This window comes from Geospiza fortis, unplaced genomic scaffold, assembly GCF_000277835.1.
Source record: "Geospiza fortis unplaced genomic scaffold, GeoFor_1.0 scaffold405, whole genome shotgun sequence".
NCBI lineage: Eukaryota > Metazoa > Chordata > Aves > Passeriformes > Thraupidae > Geospiza > Geospiza fortis.
Genome location: NW_005054415.1, coordinates 2,430,150 through 2,449,685, shown reverse-complemented (window position 1 = coordinate 2,449,685; position 19,536 = coordinate 2,430,150). Strand labels below are relative to the sequence as shown.

The window sequence follows — 19,536 nt, the reverse complement described above, 5'->3', positions numbered from 1 at the left end:
AAAGAAATTATTTGAAAGAACTTCAGATTTATCTTTTTTAATATAAATTTTGAGCTCTTTTTTTCCTTTGGAACGCCTTTGTTGAAGTTTTTTGGGGTTTTTTTGTAGCATTTTCTTCAAAGTAGAAACTGCAAGTTCTATCTTTTATTAGTTACAGCTGAGGGTAACTTAACAACTTGTTTTCAGAAAGGGACAGGAACAGCAGCTGATGAAATAGTCTCAGGCCCGCTAGGTAAAAAGGCAGGGGGACAACCAGTGCCATCTGTAGCTGTACAAATACAGCACCAGCCAGTGGTGGTCAGAGCTGTTCTTAACAGCTAAGAATGTTTAGAAATTCCCCTCAGTGGGAATTTGAGTACCCAGCACACAGGAAATAATTCTGCTGTCACTGGCTCTGTGAGATCTTGTGTGAAAAGCTCCTGCAGGGAGGGCAGATTGTTCTGGAGCCCTCCAGTGCTGTGCAGTAAGGCAGCCACCCTCCTCCTCTTCCTCCTCCTGCTCTGCCAAGGGAGCAGCAGCTGGAGCTTGGCATTCCCTGGCCCTGCTGGCACTCCCAGGCCCTGCCTGGTGCCTTCTGATGGAGCAGCAGCAGGGGACACTCATGGAACAACCAGAGTGACTAAACCAGGGCAGGAGTAAATCCTTTCCCTTGTGGTGTGACTAAGCTGTGATCATTAAACCTTTAACTGCAGTGAAGGACTGAAGGCCTTGCTGCAGACTTTCTAGCTTTGCACATACAATGCTTTTCACACACAAACAGGAAACTGAGAGTCTATAAAGTCTTTATTGAAAAATACAATTGCAATATTTTCATACAAAGTGAAGTTAATGGAACATAGTAACAACAAGAATTGTCTGACACTTCCATAAATATTTTTACAGAAACATCTACACAACTTCTGGACTTCAGCTTTTGTTATGCAGGTAAGAAGAACATGCTTTTATTTTACTTTAGCTGAATTTGAGTGGAGCTAAATCTTACATTTTCCTATTCTTCAGATGGGCAGGAATGACTGAAAACAGGGCTTTTAGCTTTTGCTTCCTCAGAAAGCCTTCTAGAACCTGAGTGTGCCACATTTTACATGAAGAACACCCCCTCCCCAGCAGAGGACTGGCATCCTGTACTGTGGGAGAGGGTTGATGCTTTCCTAACAAGTTTGGTATTTTGGACCTATTTTAAATGAAAACAAGTGCTAAGTTTATGTGCAGCACCTGCTGATTGTGGTAGGAGGGGAGGGATTTCTCCCAGGCAGCCTGGTTTTGGCCTTTTACAAAAACCAAAACCACAAAACCAAAGTGCCAAGCCCTGTCCTTTAAACACCAACATATCTAAGTGTATGTTTTAGGAGATGGGCACCACCTTCCTGCTGCTAAATGAGCAAGGGCTTCTGACTATCCAGAAAAGCAACAAGCATATAAAATTCCTTGAAAAAAGCACACATCCCTGGCTTCCTGCATTCATTGCTGCATATACACTGAGTTACAATGAATTCTTAATGCCATTTGCTGACAAGAGGAGCAATGGGATGTCAGATTGAAATAAATACAAAAGTCAAATTGTTTCAGTACAGAAAGACAGCTGAAGTCGGCCTTTGCAAAAAATATTCACATTTAGAAAGTGCCATTGCAAATATACAGCAAAATTCCTCTGCTTTAAACATGATGCTTCACAGCCCCATCCCTAGTGTCACCTTGGGAACATGAGTTCACTTTCAAACATTGCACAGCTCAAACCAATCAACACAATCACCTCCCTTGGTACAGCAAAGGGCCACACATTAAAGCTCAACACCGTGCTGCTTCTCAAAGGTACATGGAACATCCTGAATCTGGACAGAGTCTATGCATCCAGCTTCCTGCAGGGCTCAAAACGTGCCCCTTGTCCCTTTGCAAGAAGAACTGGACTGTGTGAGAATGTTACTCCTAAGCTGTTAGTTTGTTGAGGGGGTTAGTGAGGAACCCTGACACTGTGGGTGCCCTGGTGCAGGGCTCCATGCTGAGGCACCTGGACCTGTCTGGCGCCAGGTGACAAGGGTGAAGCACTGACTAGAGCAAAGCAAAGCTGTAAATACCTGCTGCAAGGTCCACAGCTGGGTTAGGGATTGTTCTCCAGGCAAGGCTGGGGAGGGGTCACTTCTCTTGTGAAGAGCAGGGCCTGGGGTTGTGCTGCAGGTCTGAGGTGGAGCCTGCCTGTCCCCAGAGCTGGCCCCCCTCCTGCCCTGGCCCAGGCTCACACAGTCAGGGAGGAAGGAGCTGTGCAGGCTCAGTGGGACCCTCGGTCATTCGCTACGTCCTGGAGTCGTCTCAACAGAGCCGTGTGATTCTCCTGGCAGATCCTCTTGGCTGGGGCTTCAGTTCCATCCTCCAAGAGGATGCCTCTCTTCTTTGTGGGTGTTTCTCCAGTTCTAACCATGCTGTTGATTTCCTTTAGCCTCTGCAGGGAGGAGGGGGGCAAAAGAAGGATTAGCTCTTACTATTTTGTGACTGCCCCAATGTGATGTTAGACACAGTGCAGTAGGACTGGACAGGCTCTTTTGTAGAAATCTGTACTGTACCAAGGTATTGTCTTCATCACTGTACTGGTCTTTCCCTTACCAGAGTGAATCTTAAACTCTAGTTTGTAACTGCATGCAGAGCTCAAAGGCCCATCCAGCCCCTACAGCTGTGGCAGCTGCACTGGCAATGTGATGAGCATTAGGTGATGATGTGTGTGTTGGACAAGGTAAACAAAACTTTGTGTCACAGAGTCTGCTCTAATTTCACTACCATAAGCAACAAGCAGAGTTAAGGATTGAAAAAATCAAATTGAAACCCTTTAGTCTCACCTTCGAGGGGCTGCTGCTGAAGTAGTAGAATATTTTCTCCTGGGGAGAGAGGGCAGACTCGTTTCTGTGTGGTGAGATGTACAGGGGGTGGTGCTGGGAGAGCTGCACTCTGCGGGGGGAGCCGAGGCGCACGAACGGGTACGGCGAGAGCGGGGGGGAGTCTGTCTGCTCGGAGAGAACAGAGACACAGCAGCTGCAGCCTGAGCTCAGGGCTCACTGCAGCACGGCTTTTCCACACAGGTGGTACCATACAGTAGATAACAAATGCAAGTTTTGTTGTGTTATTAGGCCAGATGAGTATTTTTTTAATGTAAGGAAATTTCACTGCGTGGTCAGAAGATAAAGCTCTCTTTGTTAAGAAAAAGCACAGAATGTGACTTACTGCATTTGAAGTGTACTTGAGGGCAAAGTCCTTGATCTGCTCGATGTAGACGTTGTTGTAGAACTGGATGAGGTCCCCACGCTCCTCCTCCTCGGTGTCGCTGTTGGGGCCCGAGAGGCGCGTGGGGGTCGGGGGCGCGCTGGAGGGCTGGGGCACGGGCAGGGTGCTGCTGGAGCGCATCACCGGGCTGGAGTCACGGCTGCCTGCGGGCACAGCCACGGCTCAGGGCTCAGGGCTCGGGCACACGGCCAGCCCTGCAGGCACACAGCCAGGCACCTCGGCAAACAGGGACCGGGAACTGCTGCCACCAGCACGCTGCCTGGTTTGATCCCTGAGCTGTCTGTTTTGATCCCTGAGCGTTGTCCCTTACACAAAAACTTTGTTGATTTCTAACTTCTTACTGCATAAACTGGAAGGGATTTGCTGTAGGAGCTGAACTGCATGATGATATAAAAAGAGCTGAAACTCCATTTTTCAGCATTTGTGTTATACTTTTAGCAGGAGCTCTTTCTTGTTCCTGCCTGGCTCCATTTCAAGTAAAGAATGGTAGTCTTTTTCTATCAGTAGGAGAAATATTTGGCTTGGCCGTACTTCCTGCTAAGTTGATGTGGGAAGTTGCAAAATATACGTATTTTTTTCCTTCCCTCCCTGCCACTCCCTCTGACAGAAAATATTAATACCTACTGCTTATACTATCATCTATTAAATACCTTGAAAACTGCTGGCAGGAATACACAGCATCACCTCTTCGGTTTCCTTTATAAAAGTTAATTCAAGGAAAATGTGTCAGTTCACATATCAAGGGAAGAATCCCCAGAGCTGTCAGCTACACTGAAATCAATGCTGTGGGTGGTGTTCCTATTTCTGCAGACAGACAGCCCTACAAAAGAAACTGCTGCAGCTCTCTGGTTGTGATAAGAGTAGCTGTGAACCTGGGCTAGCCCAGATTTCCTCATTCTGCAAAGACTCCGAAGTTCTTTGATATGTGAGCTGAACTCAGAGCTCAGGCCAGCACAGCGAATTCCCAAGGTAAGTGCATGTGGGGAGGGATTTGAAACTGTCGGAGTGGGTGCAATAAAAACCTGGAGTTAGAGCAACTCTTAAATGTTATCAATCTATTCTTAATTGTGTCTAAGTTTACCGAAGGAGGAACTGGCATTTGGAATCACTCACTTCTTTCCTTGTTCCTGTCTTTGCTCCTGTCTGTGGGTGAGTTCTGCTGGCTGCTGCTGTCACTGCTGCCCGAGCGGCGGCGGCGGCGGCCCTTGATGAGGACGCTGCGATAGACCTGCAGGGACAGGGAGCAGCGTGAGCAAGGCACGGTGCAGCAGCCACCGACACAGGGAACAGCTGCCTGCATGACATGTCTGCTGCCAGAAGTTCACTGTGGTATCAACTGCTTCTTGCAGGGCAGAATACAGCATCCTAAGAGAAGTAATAGCCCATGGGCACTGCCTCCTTCAGTTTTAAGAAGATTTTCTATTTTAGGTACAGTTTAGTATGAAAAGCTTTCAGTAGTGCAGGATTTTGGATATGACCACTATCTTTTGAGAATGGTTCATAGACTGCATCCCCTTAATACTAAATACTGCTTTACCAAGTGATCTGTTCCTAAAATAGAATGAAGGCATTTAATAAACCAGATCCCACAAGGTTAAATAGTGACTGTGCTCACGTGGCTCTTGGCTTGTGGCTGTGTCCGGTAGCAGCGCATGATGTTCTGGAATGATCTGTCTTCATTAGTGACCTAAGGGGATGCACAGTAAAGGGTCAGTTTTTCTGCAGGCTATTGGGTTGTTTGTTTGGCTTGGGGCGGTTGTGTGTGTTTGTTAGTTTGGGGGTTTCTGAGGAAGTAGTATTGGGAATATTAAGTATTAAAGGAGATTCTTGTCTGCTTTTTCTTTGCTCCCACTTTACCTTAGTCATGACATAAATGGCACACATCAGCAGCTGATCCAGGTGTCTGTCCATCATGATTTCAGGGCAGTGCACCAAGGAGTACTCAAAGCATGTCCAGATCTTCTTGCGCAGCTCATCAGACACGTCCAGTTTGGCACAGAGGTCCCTCAGACGAACACTGGCCAAGTGATACACCTGTGACATGGGACACTGTGCTCAGGGCCACAGCAAAGCTGCTCTTCTCACCCAGCAAGAGTAGCTCAGCTTGCACACCTGTAGAGCTTGTGCAAATGCTAAGCCAAGAGAAGAACAACTAAATTCAAATTTAACTGTTTTGCTTATAAGGCACAGACATTCTCAGTATTGGTGTCAGTGCTAAGAAAACATTTGTTTGAAATTCCAAGCTGTTCTGAGCACAGAAAGGGCACTGCATTGCTACAGCAACCCCTGTATTGAATAAACCAGAAAGTCTCAAAAGTTAATACCTTTCTTTGGAAGAGCTTTCAAGAAAAGGGACACTTTTAAGAACCTGCTGGCCAAGTACAGATCTATTTCCATGTCGTGATATGCCAGCACACTCCTTTGCTACTGAGAAGTGGCCTGCAGGAGAAAACTACTTTTCTGGTGTGTATGAATAATTAAGGTATAAATTAAATGTAATATGCCCTCATTATTACAACCAGTAAGTATGTATTTTTAAAATTACTGCAAGTTTACCAGAATAAGAACTAAGCAAAGCAAACTTAGATCAAAAAGTACCTTTCTGAAGAAGAGTGCAAGTGAGCCCATCTTGCGAGGCCTGGTGGCTGTGGCACTGAGGTGCTGAGCCTGTCTCTGCTCTCCAGGGGAGATCTGCTGCACTGTTAGCTGGCCTGGCAGCTGCAGTGCTGCCCCAGCCATCTGAGGGTTCAGGGTGCCAGCCAGAGTCTGGGCACTCAGAGGCTGCATGGGCCCAGACACAGCCTGGGGCTGGGCACCTACATTTACTTGGACTGGGAAGAAAGTTATTCCTCCATTTTCATTGGCAATACCTGTAATGTAACAAAAAGAGCCTGAAATAAGAGCAAGCTGTGGGGGGGTTGAGTTTTTAAAAATAATTCAGTACTTCTTTTATTAGCTAGACATTTTTTTACACTACTTTTATTACTAGACATTTAGTATATTATACATGAAATTGTTTAATCAAAATACTTTCCACATCATACTTTCATACTTTCTCATCTCATTAAACTTCATCATGAGATGAGAAGATAATGAAGTTGAAGTAAGGTTTCCATACTTATGCAGTTCTCCCTGGCTGTGCTCTAATCCCCTGATGGGAACAAGCCTGGATGGCTGAGCAGCAGCGTTTCCCTCACCTTGCACAGGGATTGTCACCGTCTGCCCGTTGTTGGCTGTCACGGTGGCCGTTGCCACTGTCACCAGGGTCTGGCCAGGCACGGGGGTCACGGACACAGCCTCAGGGCTCATGTTCTGCACTGGCACCGTGCTCACCACGGGCTGTGGGGGCACCCTGACGGCCGTGCCACCCTCGGGGGCACCGTCATTGTCAGCGAACAGGCGCCGCCGCGTGGGGTTGGCTGTGGGAGAGCTGTACCTGTCATACAGGCTGGCTGGAGGGGAGGAGAGGCCTGGGGAGGAAAAACACACACACAGATATCTATCTAACTCTTGCTTTATAATCCTTTGTTTTACAAGGTGGTGGAAATCTAATGCAAACCAAAATATGTCATACAAAGCTCTTCAGGAAAAATATGTTAAAAATACAGATGGCTTTCAGAGATTACTTAATTTTCAAAAATGCTGTATTTCATATTTTTCTAAGTTCATACATTTTATTTTATTTTTCCTAGTGGAAAATGTTTGAGATGTCACATAATATGTAGTGGGGTTTCTTTTCTAGTATAACAAAAAAGCAAACCAATTAGAGTGGAAGCTCTGTGTGTGTGCATGTATAAATATGGTTTAACACACACACACACATGCTGTTCATATCCATCACCTGAGAACACCCTATCAAAGCAGTACTGGTCACACTGATATGATCAAGCCATCAGTCTTACACCTCTGATGCAACTCTATGATCTGCAATACCCTTTATCAATGTGTTTGCAGCTAACTGTACAGTGGCATTAAAGCAGTTTCCTCCCTTACATAATTCAGTCCAAGTAAGCAATGCACAGCACGTTCTGCTTTAGAAAATCTCACCTTTTCCCAGCCCTCCGCTTTCAGCACGAACCTCGTTTATTCGCCGTGGTGTCAATGGTGAGCCCACAACACTGCTCCCAGCAGATCTCTCAAAGTACTGAGGTGGCATTACCTAAAATATTTACCCTTTTGTTAGAGTGTCTGTATCACACATTAACTACATAGCTAAGTTTTAAAAGCTACTGCACTACATATTTTAAAGAGCAAGACTTTGTGGAAAAATAACAAGTGACAAACCTACCCTAACCCAACAAAGTAGTGATGGTGCTGCTCTGCAAGCTACATGCTGTAATAGTCTTTCTGTGGCTACTGTGTGTACTTTTTACCATATTTCTTGTCTAAAAATCTTTCCAAGAGTTACTGGTCCAAACCTTCGCTGCTTGGCCATTCTGTTCACTGTTCTGCTACACCAGTAACATACTGGATGAGAATCATCTCTGCTGCCTGTCTCTGTTGCAGATGTCTCCACAGAGATGGCCCTGACCAGGCCAGAGCACGCTGCACTTGCTGCTTTGCCTGCACTGATGGGCTGGGATGATGGAACTGCTACTGGGACATGTAAGGCCTCTCTTCAGGGCACAAAGTCCTCTCTCTGCCATCCTGCCTGATTATGAAAGCTATGTAACACAGAAAGATGTGCTCACCTCTTCACAAGTAGGAACTTTGTTTTCATTCTCTCTGATCCTGTCCCACAGTACAGATCCCTGTTTCCATGCCATACTCTCCAGGATCTGCTCTTCAACGTGGTTCAGGTGTTTCACCACTTCCCGACAAAGGCCGTCCTCTGCTCTAATGAAAACCTCAATTACCTGTGCAGTGGATAATTAGGATCAACATAATGTACTTGTTTCATACATTTGTTCCTAAACAAAGCTCTAATTCCAACACTTGATTTTCAAGGAAGAAGAGACTATTAGAAACATGAAGGCTGCATTACTATGACTCAATCCTAGGTTGTCATACAGGTCAATGAGCACTCATGACTTTGTAAGCATTTCTAGCTATCAAACACATTACCTTGTAAAAATGATAAACTGGAATGTCAAATATTTCAGTGACGAATGGGAAGTTTCCAGGTGGGTTGTATGTAAAGGTAATGATCTCCAGGCAACATGCCAGCAGAGACCTGTGAAACACATCTTGCTCCAGTATTGCCTGCAAGAGTTGCAAATTTTAAAACTTATTTTACAGTGTAACTATAGAACAATAAAACACTTTTTACTGTCTCAACAGCAAGATTCTCAAGCTTATAAAAAGTGAAGCTATTTTTTAAGGGACAGAACTGAGTTCAAAATGAACCATCTTTAAAATGGCTCATTAAAAATTAAAGAGCCATTAAAAAATTTCATCTATCTTTGTGTTTTCAAACACAATTTCTTGAACCTTTTTTCTTCCATTCAGGTGTACTTACAGGGGTCTTCTCAGAGATTTACCCTCATTTAAAATAGCTGACAATTCTGCTCTACATCTGTGTTCTTTTTTTGCAGGTCCAACTTTAAAAGTGAGGAACCCTTTGATTAGTTTTCCTTACAGATAAGTCAGTGTCTCCCAGTCTCTTCCTCTCTTGCTCAATGACTGACTCCAAGACCTTGTAGTACAGCATCTCAGCAAGACGAAAATGCTTACTAGCAACATCTGCAGGAAGTTTAAATAGAAGCAATATTGTCAAATGCAAGAAAAAAGTATTATATTCTTCATCTTCAGATACAGAAATGCAGCAGTAGCTTGTGTGGATTTCTGTGCTGCTGTGGATACAATGCTTTCAGGACTAAACCAGTACATTTCAAGTTAATGTAGGAATCCTTCTCCTACACTGCACTGACTTGTGAGTGCAGAGCAGAGTAAGGTGCTACTGAGCCCAGATTTTGGGTATCAGTATTACATCAACATGTATAAGAATAATCCTTAATGTTGCTATAACAAACACAACGCAAATTCAGAAAATGCATCTGTATGGATCCACCTTGCACTGTGCAACAAAAAGCAGTGAAGCAACTAAGCTGACAAGAACAAAGGAAGGTCTTATTAAGAAACAAGGTCAAGAGCATCTTCCTTATATTCAATCCATCTTCAGGCACTTTAGCTATCAAGACAACTTTGCAAATCATGTTTTGGTGTTTATACTGGCAGGATTTTAATACCTGTACTAATCCATCCTCATATGTAAGCCAAAGCTGCCGTTGGGTTTTTAAAGACTACAGTTACTCAGATTTTCCTTACCAGCACAGAAATCTATGCCACCACTAATAATCTTATACTTGAGAGAAGAAGTGGTACACTTGAAAGTCCTTTTCATTTCACTTTTCTAGTGCTGAAAGTATGATCAAATTCCAAGGATTCAAGCTAAGGCTGATTATAAAATTTTACACAGCATTGAAATTTGCTATGTCTGAAGAACACAGGAAAAGGCAAGAGAAGTAAAAAAGACACTTGTGCTAAAGCATAACCTGTATGTAAAACTTCATTACAAGAGATGGATGTGTATGCATTTTATGGGTAAGTAAAATATTTCCCACCTTTGGAAAAATTACTGAATTCTCCTTCAGACTGAGCGCTCTGACAGTACACATCATGCATTTCTTTAACTCTGTTTGCAATGGATTGAGAAGGATCTCTGGAGCATGACCTGAAAATAAAAACTAAACATTTTCAATATCCTATTCCTACTAAGACCAAAACCACCCTATTTTTTTATATGTTGAAAGCATAAAAAATGGAAATATATTGCACAGCAATACAAAGAGACCCAAATGTATCTAAGTGCAAAACAGTTTATCCACATGGAGAATAAAGTTTGGTTTGCATCTCCTACAGTATGGAGTGATTTCCTAGGTAGTGCCATTTGTTAAGCAGGAAGAAAAGTCTTGAAAATTTTAATACTGGCAGCTTGTGGTTAGAGAATCCCAGATCTGCCAGGTTTTAAATGGTGGATGTTCATCAATCTCTGAGGACAGATGAGTCTAAATAAAGAGAACAGTTCTTCAAAATGTAAATGTCTTTCTGGATTCCATTTTACTCCAGTAGTAATGGACTGGCTCACCTTTTAATTTACATTGTTCAGCATTAATGTTTGCTATTAAAACCAGAACAGAAAATAGAATTATTTGGCTAAACACCAAATTTACCTGAGTATTTGCTCCAGATTTTCACTGGGGGCATTTTTCAGCCCTGCCAGCATCGTGTGCAGGCGGCTCAGGCTGTAGGTTGCTATGGAAACAGGTGTCACGTACGGGTTGCTCTCTTTAATATACTTGCGGCCAGTAAGGGGGGTTGTGATCCTCAGTGATTTGGACTGAAATAAAAAAATAACCACATATACATATGGACTCTGTTGTGAACTTTGATAAAGGTCATAACCTAGAAACATCAATCTGCAGAATTCTTACTCTGTGTTATGGAAAAAAATGGCTCCTAATCAAACAGCCTAAACCAGACCATGACTCAGGTAAATGCAATGAAGAATTTGTCTGTGGTGCTCAGATGTTTGTATCAAACAGCTGTGTATAAACAGAGAGGATGTGATCTATGCTGAAATGCAGATGCTGGAATTGAGTGTAAAACAATTAGACCAATCTCAAAAATCCCCCCTAAATCCCAGTATCTCTTCCTAGTCCAAGTAACAAAGGTAGCTGCTCATAGCAGAAGCGTACTGAGCCAGGGTTTCCTTTCAGCAAGTTTAACCTTTAACATGAGAAGTCCTTCTGATCAGCATTTTAGTTTATTTGCATCAGATCAAGCCATCACATTAAAATAATGTAACATCAAGGATATCCCTTCAATTAGAACACAGCAAAATCAGTGCACCTTCTAATTACCTACCCACACAGTAACTTCTTTTAACAAATACACTACCTTCTTCACCATGAAGTCCAGCACCCAATACTTCACCCATTTTCTCCCCACACTCTGAGGTGTGTTTTAATTCTGTCTCCACAGGCAGCCAGGGAGGGTGGCATATAAAAACAGCAACACAGACCATGCCATACTCACCCTGTCAAAATGCTGCTGCAAATTATGCTTCACTTGTACCCTCTCAGCTGTTTCCAGTCCTGAAGGTGTGTTCAAGCACCTTGTGAGAGTTCCAATCTCTTCATCCGCATCCTCGCCAAGGAATATTCTCTCATCGAGGTTTCCCACTGACAGAACATACTCCTCATAGGCCTTGTTGATGGCTTTGCTACAGCAGAAAGGAAAGGCAGACAAACCCCCTTTATTTAGACTGCTTTGTTCATCTGCTCACACACTGAACACAGCTCTGGCCTGGGGGAAGTCTACTTCAAATTTCTTTTGACCCTCACTGAAGCTCCTTTAAGATCTACAGTACCTTATACATGACAGTGTATGTATCTGATGCCCTGCCATTTATCCAGCTGCAGGAAGAACACACTAAAACACTGAGAACTCCTGTTTCCTGGAAACTCATCAAAATTTACACAGCATCATATCATCACCTACACTGAACAATTTTTATATCATTAAAACAAAGTCCTACACATAAACATTTCTAAATGCCATCAAACCCACTTTTTTCCCTCCCACTTCCTACTCAATGTGCCACAGCTTTTTCACAATAACTCTTAGTTACATACAAACAAAAAATCCAGGAAAGAGAAATAACAATAAAGAAGAATAAAGGCAGCCATCAGGTAACACCATCCTGAAGCACTGCTCCTCTTCCAAGCACTGCCAGAACAGGAAGGCAGTGCTGGATGGCCATGCTGAACACAAGGCATGGCTGGTCCCAGAGCTCAGCTCAGGGAACAGCTGGGCCACAGAGGGGCACTCCTGCAAGCCAAACCACAGACAGGGACTCAGGGACTCACACGCTGTCTCCAAAGTTCCCAGGATCCAGAAATCCCGTCAGGTTTTCATCTTTTCCTTTCAAAAGCTGTAAGACAGTTAAGGACAAAGGATGGGCATTTCATTTCTTATCAAGGTTTTGAAGGTAACAAGTAAGGAGAGATTTTTCTACATTACAAAATTTACTGACCAACCTTTTTGTCAAAAAGCTTCCGGATATATGGCTTCCAAAAATGTTCCTTTATACCTTTTGCTTCTAAAACTAATCCATAATGTAAAGAACACAGTTTTTCAATGATGCAGGGAGGGTCAGATGATACTTTATAATCCTTACTATGGAAGTCTTCAGGTAGACCTACAATTCAGAACATTGTATGATTTAATTTTGCAAGTCCATATCCTGCCTTCTTATTAAACTTAAATTCTTCAATGCTGTGTAGTCAAGGTAGTATGAAATTAAAACAGCAAACTAATTAGTTCTCTTGAAAGAACTACACAATGCCTACTGACTGGGTAATGTTATCAAAGAAATTTTGAGTTAGAGATTTAAAAAGATTAGTTACTGAGTGATAAAAATTACATATATCAATTCTAATAAGAAAAAAACCCAAACACCGGTAAACTACAATATTTATTTGAGATAATGGTCCCAGGTCACATCCAAAGTACTACACTTGGCCAATCCTGTACAGTACTGAAAATGAAGTGCAAGCCTGGGAAGAGTTACAGCAGAAATTCAAAGGCAACTTCTCACCACTCATTTGAATTTGTGGTTATCAAGTCAACCTACACTTCCATTTTCTTCAGAAAGAGAACAGCAGCAATCCAATGATGGATGAAACAAATCTATCTGAGCCCTGGGCCTTTCCAAACTGCTGCACCACAGAACATTCCAGTCTCACTGTGTGCAGTGATGGCTGTGTCTTAATGCACTTTTCCACTGACATTAAACCCTCATTAACTCAAAGTATTACTCTGAAACATCCTTCAAGGGTATTTCCACAGCACATCAAATTCTTGACCTGATGTATTATTCACAAAATTCACTAGTCTGTTATTACATACTACATTAACAGGAATGGAACTGTGTAGCCAGATACAGAAAATATTAGTTCTCATGTATTTCAAATCACCTTCTTTTTTTCAACATACCCTTAAAATTAGGATTCAGGAGTTCTTTACGGTTAGGACACTGCAGAGCATTTCCATACACAAGATCCAAAGCACATAACAAGAGATGGTAGGAATTGACCAAGTCATCACTGATCATAGGAAAATTTCCTGCAATATTAGAAAGACATAAAATTAGCAAGGATTTAAGAATTTTTTAACCAAGAGACTGTTGATGTTTGTATTACAATCAATAATGGAATCTTGGAAACATAGTGTTTGGTGACTGTAAGTACCTGGATAGCAACACAGGCAGTAAAGCAGACTCACAATAACATATAACAACTGTAAAAGTAAAAAAGTTTTCCAGTAACAACAGTTGTGAAGGAACCCAAATATATTGTGTTGAAATCAAACCTTACCAAAATGTTGCTAAATAAGCTGTTGCTGCTCCCTCATTCACAGTAACCTCATTAAGCAGTGCATAAATCACTTGAAGCAGCACAAACTGTATAATCCAAGCTGCCCCAAGGAAGAAAATTGTGCTTCTGTAACTCAGGCAGCACCAGCCCCACTGCCTGGCACAGCCACGTCCTTCACTGGATCCCCACTGCACCTGCCCCAAGCAAATTCTGCTCTGAAGGCCAAGGAGGGGTAGAATGGGTTCTGAAAATCAACTCTTCCCCTTTTCCCCAGCTTCACATTGCTGCAAACAGCTGCAAATAACTTCAACTTTGGCAAGGCTGGATCCAGGTTTTAGATGGCCTAGAAACTGCCTCCTCCTTCAGCCCCTGCCCCTCACTTCTAGAACAAACCTGAACCTAAAGTCAGATTTTTTTTTTTTTAACAATCTGTTTTTTTGCAAAACAATTTGCTGGGAGCATACTCATTATAAACAGTAATAAATATAACTTCATTTCTCTTGAATATATAACTTCATTTAATAAATAAATTAATATGTAACATAATAATTATAACTTCATTTAGCTTTACAGAAGAGCTAAAATGGTGCCTATCTCTGGACCTGGTTTATGAAGTATTTTTTATCTCTCATTTTCCTGCAGAAAAGAGTCCTTGTAACCTCTTCACTCTTTTAACACCTTTCACAAAGATTATAATCAGAGTGTATGTGACTTTTTACTGAACTCATTTATGATGTTCCTCTAGAGGAGTAGCCATAGCTATATAAGTTTCGTAAAATAAATTATACAATTAATCAATAACATAAATCACAATTCACTTTTTATGCACAGCATGATGTTTCTATTACTTCTTAAATACTATGATTAGAGAATTTTTCTCAATTATGCTGTTATTTTTTTACAGTAACATACCAGCTTGTTCAAATTTATGTTATTTTCTGTTTCCATGTTTGTTAGAAGAAAAAGTATTTAAATGCAGATAATTTGAACTATTTAAAATAATGAAACCTAGATGAAATTTTAATTAACTTTACCCACTTATCAGTTATTTCTAAGTCATTAATGGTTCACAGCAAAGCAATGAAAATCCTAAATACTATTAGCAAACCTTTAATCAATAAAATTCTCAAAGTAACTGTCATAGCACAGGATCAATTCCACAACTATGACAACTTACTGTCAGCACAAAAATGAATATAATTTCACAGTACTAGTAGTTACATAGTAATTTCTTGCTGCTGACATTTCAAACAAGGCTCCCTTTCACAACTTTGTACCAAATAATAAAAAACCAGAGATTTTCTTCCCCCATCAATTTTATAGAAAGAAATGAAAGAGTTTGAAGAGCAGTTCTTACAAACAGTTTGCTGAAGTGCAGTCCCAGTGAACAAGGGGCTCCCTCAGTGTGCAGTGCATGAACTGAAGGCAATGGGCTGCAGGAGCAGACAAGCCTGGGCCTGCCACTGCTGTGTGGTTGCTGTGATAAGGATTTACTGCCCACCCCCAAACCACACAGCACAAAACCTCACACCAACACCCAATGCCATAATAGTCAACACTTTTACAAACAAATAGTTTCCATTTTTAAAGTGCTGCCACACTTTAATAATCATTTAGTAACTTTACAGCTTCTATGCACTGCAATTTTTCCTTTTCCTTGTAGAATTCACTTGGATGTGTTATCAACATGGTATTCTCCACAGGGTTAGTTACCATATCTGACATGTAGTCAATGGATGATGCAGTTACTCAAACATATCAGTCACTAACTCAGCAACAGGAAGAACCATAAAGTCCCTCTGCACCTTGTCAACCATCCAATCTTCCACAGAAGTGCAGACTTTACAGAAGGGAAAAGAAAAACCTGTGATTTTCCAGACTGACCTACTTACAGCTGCCTACCTGTGCTAAGGAAGTGAAGTCCTGACTGACTGGAAATAAGTACAGCACTAACTCTGCTGGGATCAGTGTTGAAATCATGCTGTGTTTCAGGCTGAAAGCACCACACTTGTTTAGGAAAGACTTCTCTTGCTCAATAAGGTGGAATTTGCAGCCTTACAAAAAGGCATCTTCCTCACAGGATGGAGTGCTCAGAGGAGCACTTGTGCCCCAGCACACCCTGCCTGAATTTTGCAGGGATGTGTTGCTGAGGGTCCAGCTCTGCTGCCAGGAACCCTCTGCAGTGTGGCACAGGGTTGAAAGAAAGGCTTTGTAAACAAAGTTCTGTGCTGAACAAAATTAGTGCCAGGCCATTCAATATTGCCACAGCCTACTCTGTCCTAGCCTCAAAATCACCAGTTAAGGAAATCATACTACACTATAGGAATCTTAACACTGATTCACTTTTAAATTTCAGAAAACACATCCCACCACACACTCCCAAACAAAAAAAACCATTCCTTTTATCCCTTGCCTAGAAGAAATAAAAATATTGGTTTTCCTCTGATAGATATTATATTATGAAAAAAAATCAAGTTACTGGACATTATCAGTGGATCTGATCTACAATGATGCTCTTTCCATGTGGAATATCAATCTTGTCTTTACTTTCCCCAAAGCACTACCTTACTTACACATCACTCACACTGAACCCTCACCAAAGCAGGACCTGAAACAAGGCCTAGGGATGTGGAAACTCTTTAAGACACAGATTTGATGAGGAAAGATTTTAGACTATACATGCTGTGACTGCACAACTGAAACCTAAAATGAGGATTTAATCCTGTTCCTTCCTTTTTCTCTCAACAGTCACTATCAAGAAACACATCTGAAATTCTCTACTGCTCTTATAAGCTTTAAGGCTGCTCTTACAATAAAGATTATATGTACACTGCACCTATTGGGTGTTTTAAGGACTGATATAAAATAATGACTAATAAAACTATGTCTGATGCATTTAATCCCTTTCAGATCCCTTACCTTTTGCATGAACAAACAGGACCCAACAAAACTGGAAAACTTCGGTCACAGTACATGGTTGTCGTCTTTTGGAGGAAAATACAGCAAGAAGAGAAGGAGCTCAATGAATCAGAACTGATAAAACATCATACAAGAGTCACTGATCCAAAGAGAAAAGTAAGCTTTACAACAGTGTGGCAAAAATCTTACGCCCTTCCCACAAATCCCTGACTAAAGGAAATACAGAAAGATGCACAAAACCTAAAAGAGGTTTAGTGCAGGCACAACTGGAACCTCTGTTTCAGCCTGCAAATTCAATTCCACAGCACTCCAAATACAAACAGTAACAAAGAAACAAAGCTTCTACTATAAAGTAAAATACCCACAAGATCTGCAGCTATGAAGAAATCCATGGGAGTTACTGGGCAGTGAAACAGATTGAGCAGTACTATGAGTTAATAAAGCCATGCAGATCATAAAAGGATCAGATTCTTCCTGTCTTTCCCATCTTTACAACACTAGTGCTTCCCTTGCCTACAGGCTGATTGAAATCTCTCCCCTCTCCCCCATCCCCCAAATCATCAGAAACTCAGCAGCTTTGGGATTTCCTGCCCCTGTCAGATCTGAAACTGAAAATGAGAATAAACATTTACTTCAAGCAAGAACAAACCAACTCTGATATTATAAACAACAACTATGAAAATACAGTCAAAATACAACTAAAATAACCAAGCAACTTGATTATATTTTCACTAAAGTAATGCTCTACAATCAGTCTGGAAATAACAGAAACCTACCTCTGTTTCCTTCCTCTCTGCTGACGAGGTTGATCTTCTTGAGGATACCTGAAAATGTCCTGAAAAATGGGCTCATACTTCTTAAAAATGACTGCAGAAACGGTGAAGTTCCTCTCCAGTCTCTCAGTTCTCTCTCTGAACTGGGATGGAAGATTTGCCATGTCTTCCCATTTCTTCATCTTGTTAAAAAACTCAATCAAGCTGCAAATACAGAACGGGTTAGATCAGACTGGTCGTTTGTTTCTCCTTCAGAAATAGACTCTACATTTTCAACAAAAGTGGAATTTCTACTGCCCAAACTACTGATGAAATGGTGGCACTGCAAACATGACAATGAACCCAGAGCCAGTCCTTCTCATGGTTGAGCTCAGACAGCTCAGAAATATTTTTAGATCCTGGGCTGATAACCACATTAACTATGTACTCACAGGTCTGGCATCCTCTCACAAAGACAAAATCAACTCCAACAGTTAGATTAATCTGAAATCAGACTGATCTCATTTTTCTGAATAATTTATTAATTTAAATAAAACAACCTGTAAGATATACAATGCTAAGAATATTCTATAAAGTATGAAAAACCTCTTATGTTTTAGTAAATTGCACTTTGCAAATTTGGCTTTAATTCCTTTTCTACTTCTTTATGTACACCTTCTTTTTCAGTGTTATTAGTCTTGATAGCCCAGATCACAGAACCAATTTATCAACACTTAATACCCTGAATTTCTAATTTGGAAAGCAAAAGGAACACTTTTGCAGTAATTCTTCAACAGCAGAGGAAATGGGATAAGAAGTCATTCATTCTTTATTTTGTGACAGTCTATGGAATTTTTAGAACACAATGAGATTGTGAATAAATAAATTCAATTATTTCAGAAGCTTTTCTTTATTACTTTATGGACATAGACATTTGACACAAATTTGCTCATCAGATTCAGATCTCATTTAGTGACTTTAGCAAAACCATGTGAAAAGTGAAGTTTGCTTACGCGAAAATGGAGATAAATCTTGTGAACATTTTCACAGTGAACTACAAATGTTTTCTCATGTGAGAACTTCATAGTTTGCACACTCCCAAAATTGACTGTGCTTCAGTGACTGGCTTCTTTCTCCTTTGAGTGAAGGAAGTCAATCTCTTATTTTGAAAACCAGTGCTTTTATGAGCATAGTACTGAGCCAAAGGAGTTGCCCTACTTCTGTGGCAGTGAGCTATAACACAAACATTCTGGGGATATAAAGTCTATCTTCAAAAGCAGGAAACAAGAAAGACATTTAGCTTTTATTCTCCATTTCCAATTTCACAAGGTGACAAGCACTCTTTGAGATTTTTTAATTCTCTAAAAATCAGCAAGAATGAAAGTTACCTTTGGTCTGAACAGCGCAGGATTCTAGTTAAGGATACATAATTTCCTTCGGCTGTTCCTCTGCTCACAGTTGGAATCGCTTTCCTGCAAGCCACGTACAAGGCACAAGCCAGCCAATGCATGTCATTTCCCTGTGAATCAAAACATCAGGCATCCAAAAAAACTGCACTGAAAACAAAAACATGCTTGTCAGCTAGCCCAACATCGGGGAAAAGCACTGTGTCCTGAACAGATGAAGTTCAACCAGTGAGAAAGTTGATTCCCTGTTTCAAACTTCTGTAGTGCTTTGGGTTTTTAACTGCAACAAAACAGATGCTAAATAGACACTATACACTGAACTGCATCAAAACTAAACTTACTAGTGGCCATTATAAATTTCACATTTGACTCAAAGTGTGAGATATATTTTGAGTATATGAAAATATATTTTTAGTGTTGTTCTACAGCATTTTGTACTGCTCGAATTTAAAAGAAAAAGGAAACAAAAAAAAAAGGCTACACTTCTTGCAATCAAAACATCAAAACACTTCTGCCCTGAATGGACAGCAGGAAAAGAAAAACATCGCTTCCATTTTGCTCTGTATTACACAGCAAAACAATTATTCAGTCTGGCACCGAAAGACAGAAATTAATTCTCATGAGCACTTGAAATTTTATTGTCCGTCTTTGATCAAAGAGTAACACCTCAGTGGAAAATAGGACGGGTAAAACAAGGGGCCAGACTGAATCCGATGCTGCGGTTTTGTCGGGGTCCGTGCTGCCACGGGCAGGGCTCGCTCCGAGCATCGCCGCCCGTCCGCGATGTGACAGCGGCACTGCCCGAGCGGCTCC

At 41.4% G+C, this 19,536-nt stretch overlaps 1 protein-coding gene across 4 annotated transcripts; it reads right to left on the bottom strand.

Annotated features, from left to right (window-relative positions):
• Positions 1-765: 765 nt before the first annotated feature.
• Positions 766-18,855, bottom strand: RBL2 (RB transcriptional corepressor like 2). 4 transcript variants are annotated; one of them, XM_031061469.1, is made up of 21 exons: positions 18,706-18,855; positions 17,342-17,542; positions 16,566-16,630; positions 13,267-13,395; positions 12,309-12,469; positions 12,138-12,202; positions 11,305-11,491; positions 10,440-10,606; positions 9,831-9,940; positions 8,846-8,949; positions 8,332-8,469; positions 7,959-8,123; positions 7,315-7,426; positions 6,465-6,737; positions 5,866-6,137; positions 5,125-5,301; positions 4,883-4,954; positions 4,381-4,495; positions 3,208-3,410; positions 2,826-2,889; positions 766-2,434 (listed from the first exon to the last, which is right to left on the bottom strand). In XM_031061469.1, the coding sequence occupies exons 1-21, from the start codon at positions 18,825-18,827 to the stop codon at positions 2,406-2,408; spliced, it is 2,931 nt and encodes a 976-aa protein (XP_030917329.1). In that variant the 5' UTR covers positions 18,828-18,855; the 3' UTR covers positions 766-2,405. The 4 variants fall into 4 exon arrangements, with proteins under 4 accessions (XP_030917329.1, XP_030917328.1, XP_014164710.1 ...); XM_031061468.1 differs by having other exon boundaries at positions 2,826-2,864; XM_014309235.1 differs by having other exon boundaries at positions 2,826-2,990; positions 18,706-18,832.
• Between the last annotated feature and the right edge of the window lie 681 nt (positions 18,856-19,536).

Bases quoted from the DNA above. Each gene is read 5' to 3' on its own strand.
- RBL2 (XM_014309235.1), bottom strand. From the start codon at position 18,827: ATGCATTGGCTGGCTTGTGCCTTGTACGTGGCTTGCAGGAAAGCGATT. The intron at 16,631-17,341 runs GTAGGTTTCTGT...TTCCTCCAAAAG, and splicing joins CAGAGAGGAAGGAAACAGAG to ACGACAACCATGTACTGTGA. The intron at 5,302-5,865 runs GTACTTTTTGAT...CCCATGTCACAG, and splicing joins TTGCACTCTTCTTCAGAAAG to GTGTATCACTTGGCCAGTGT.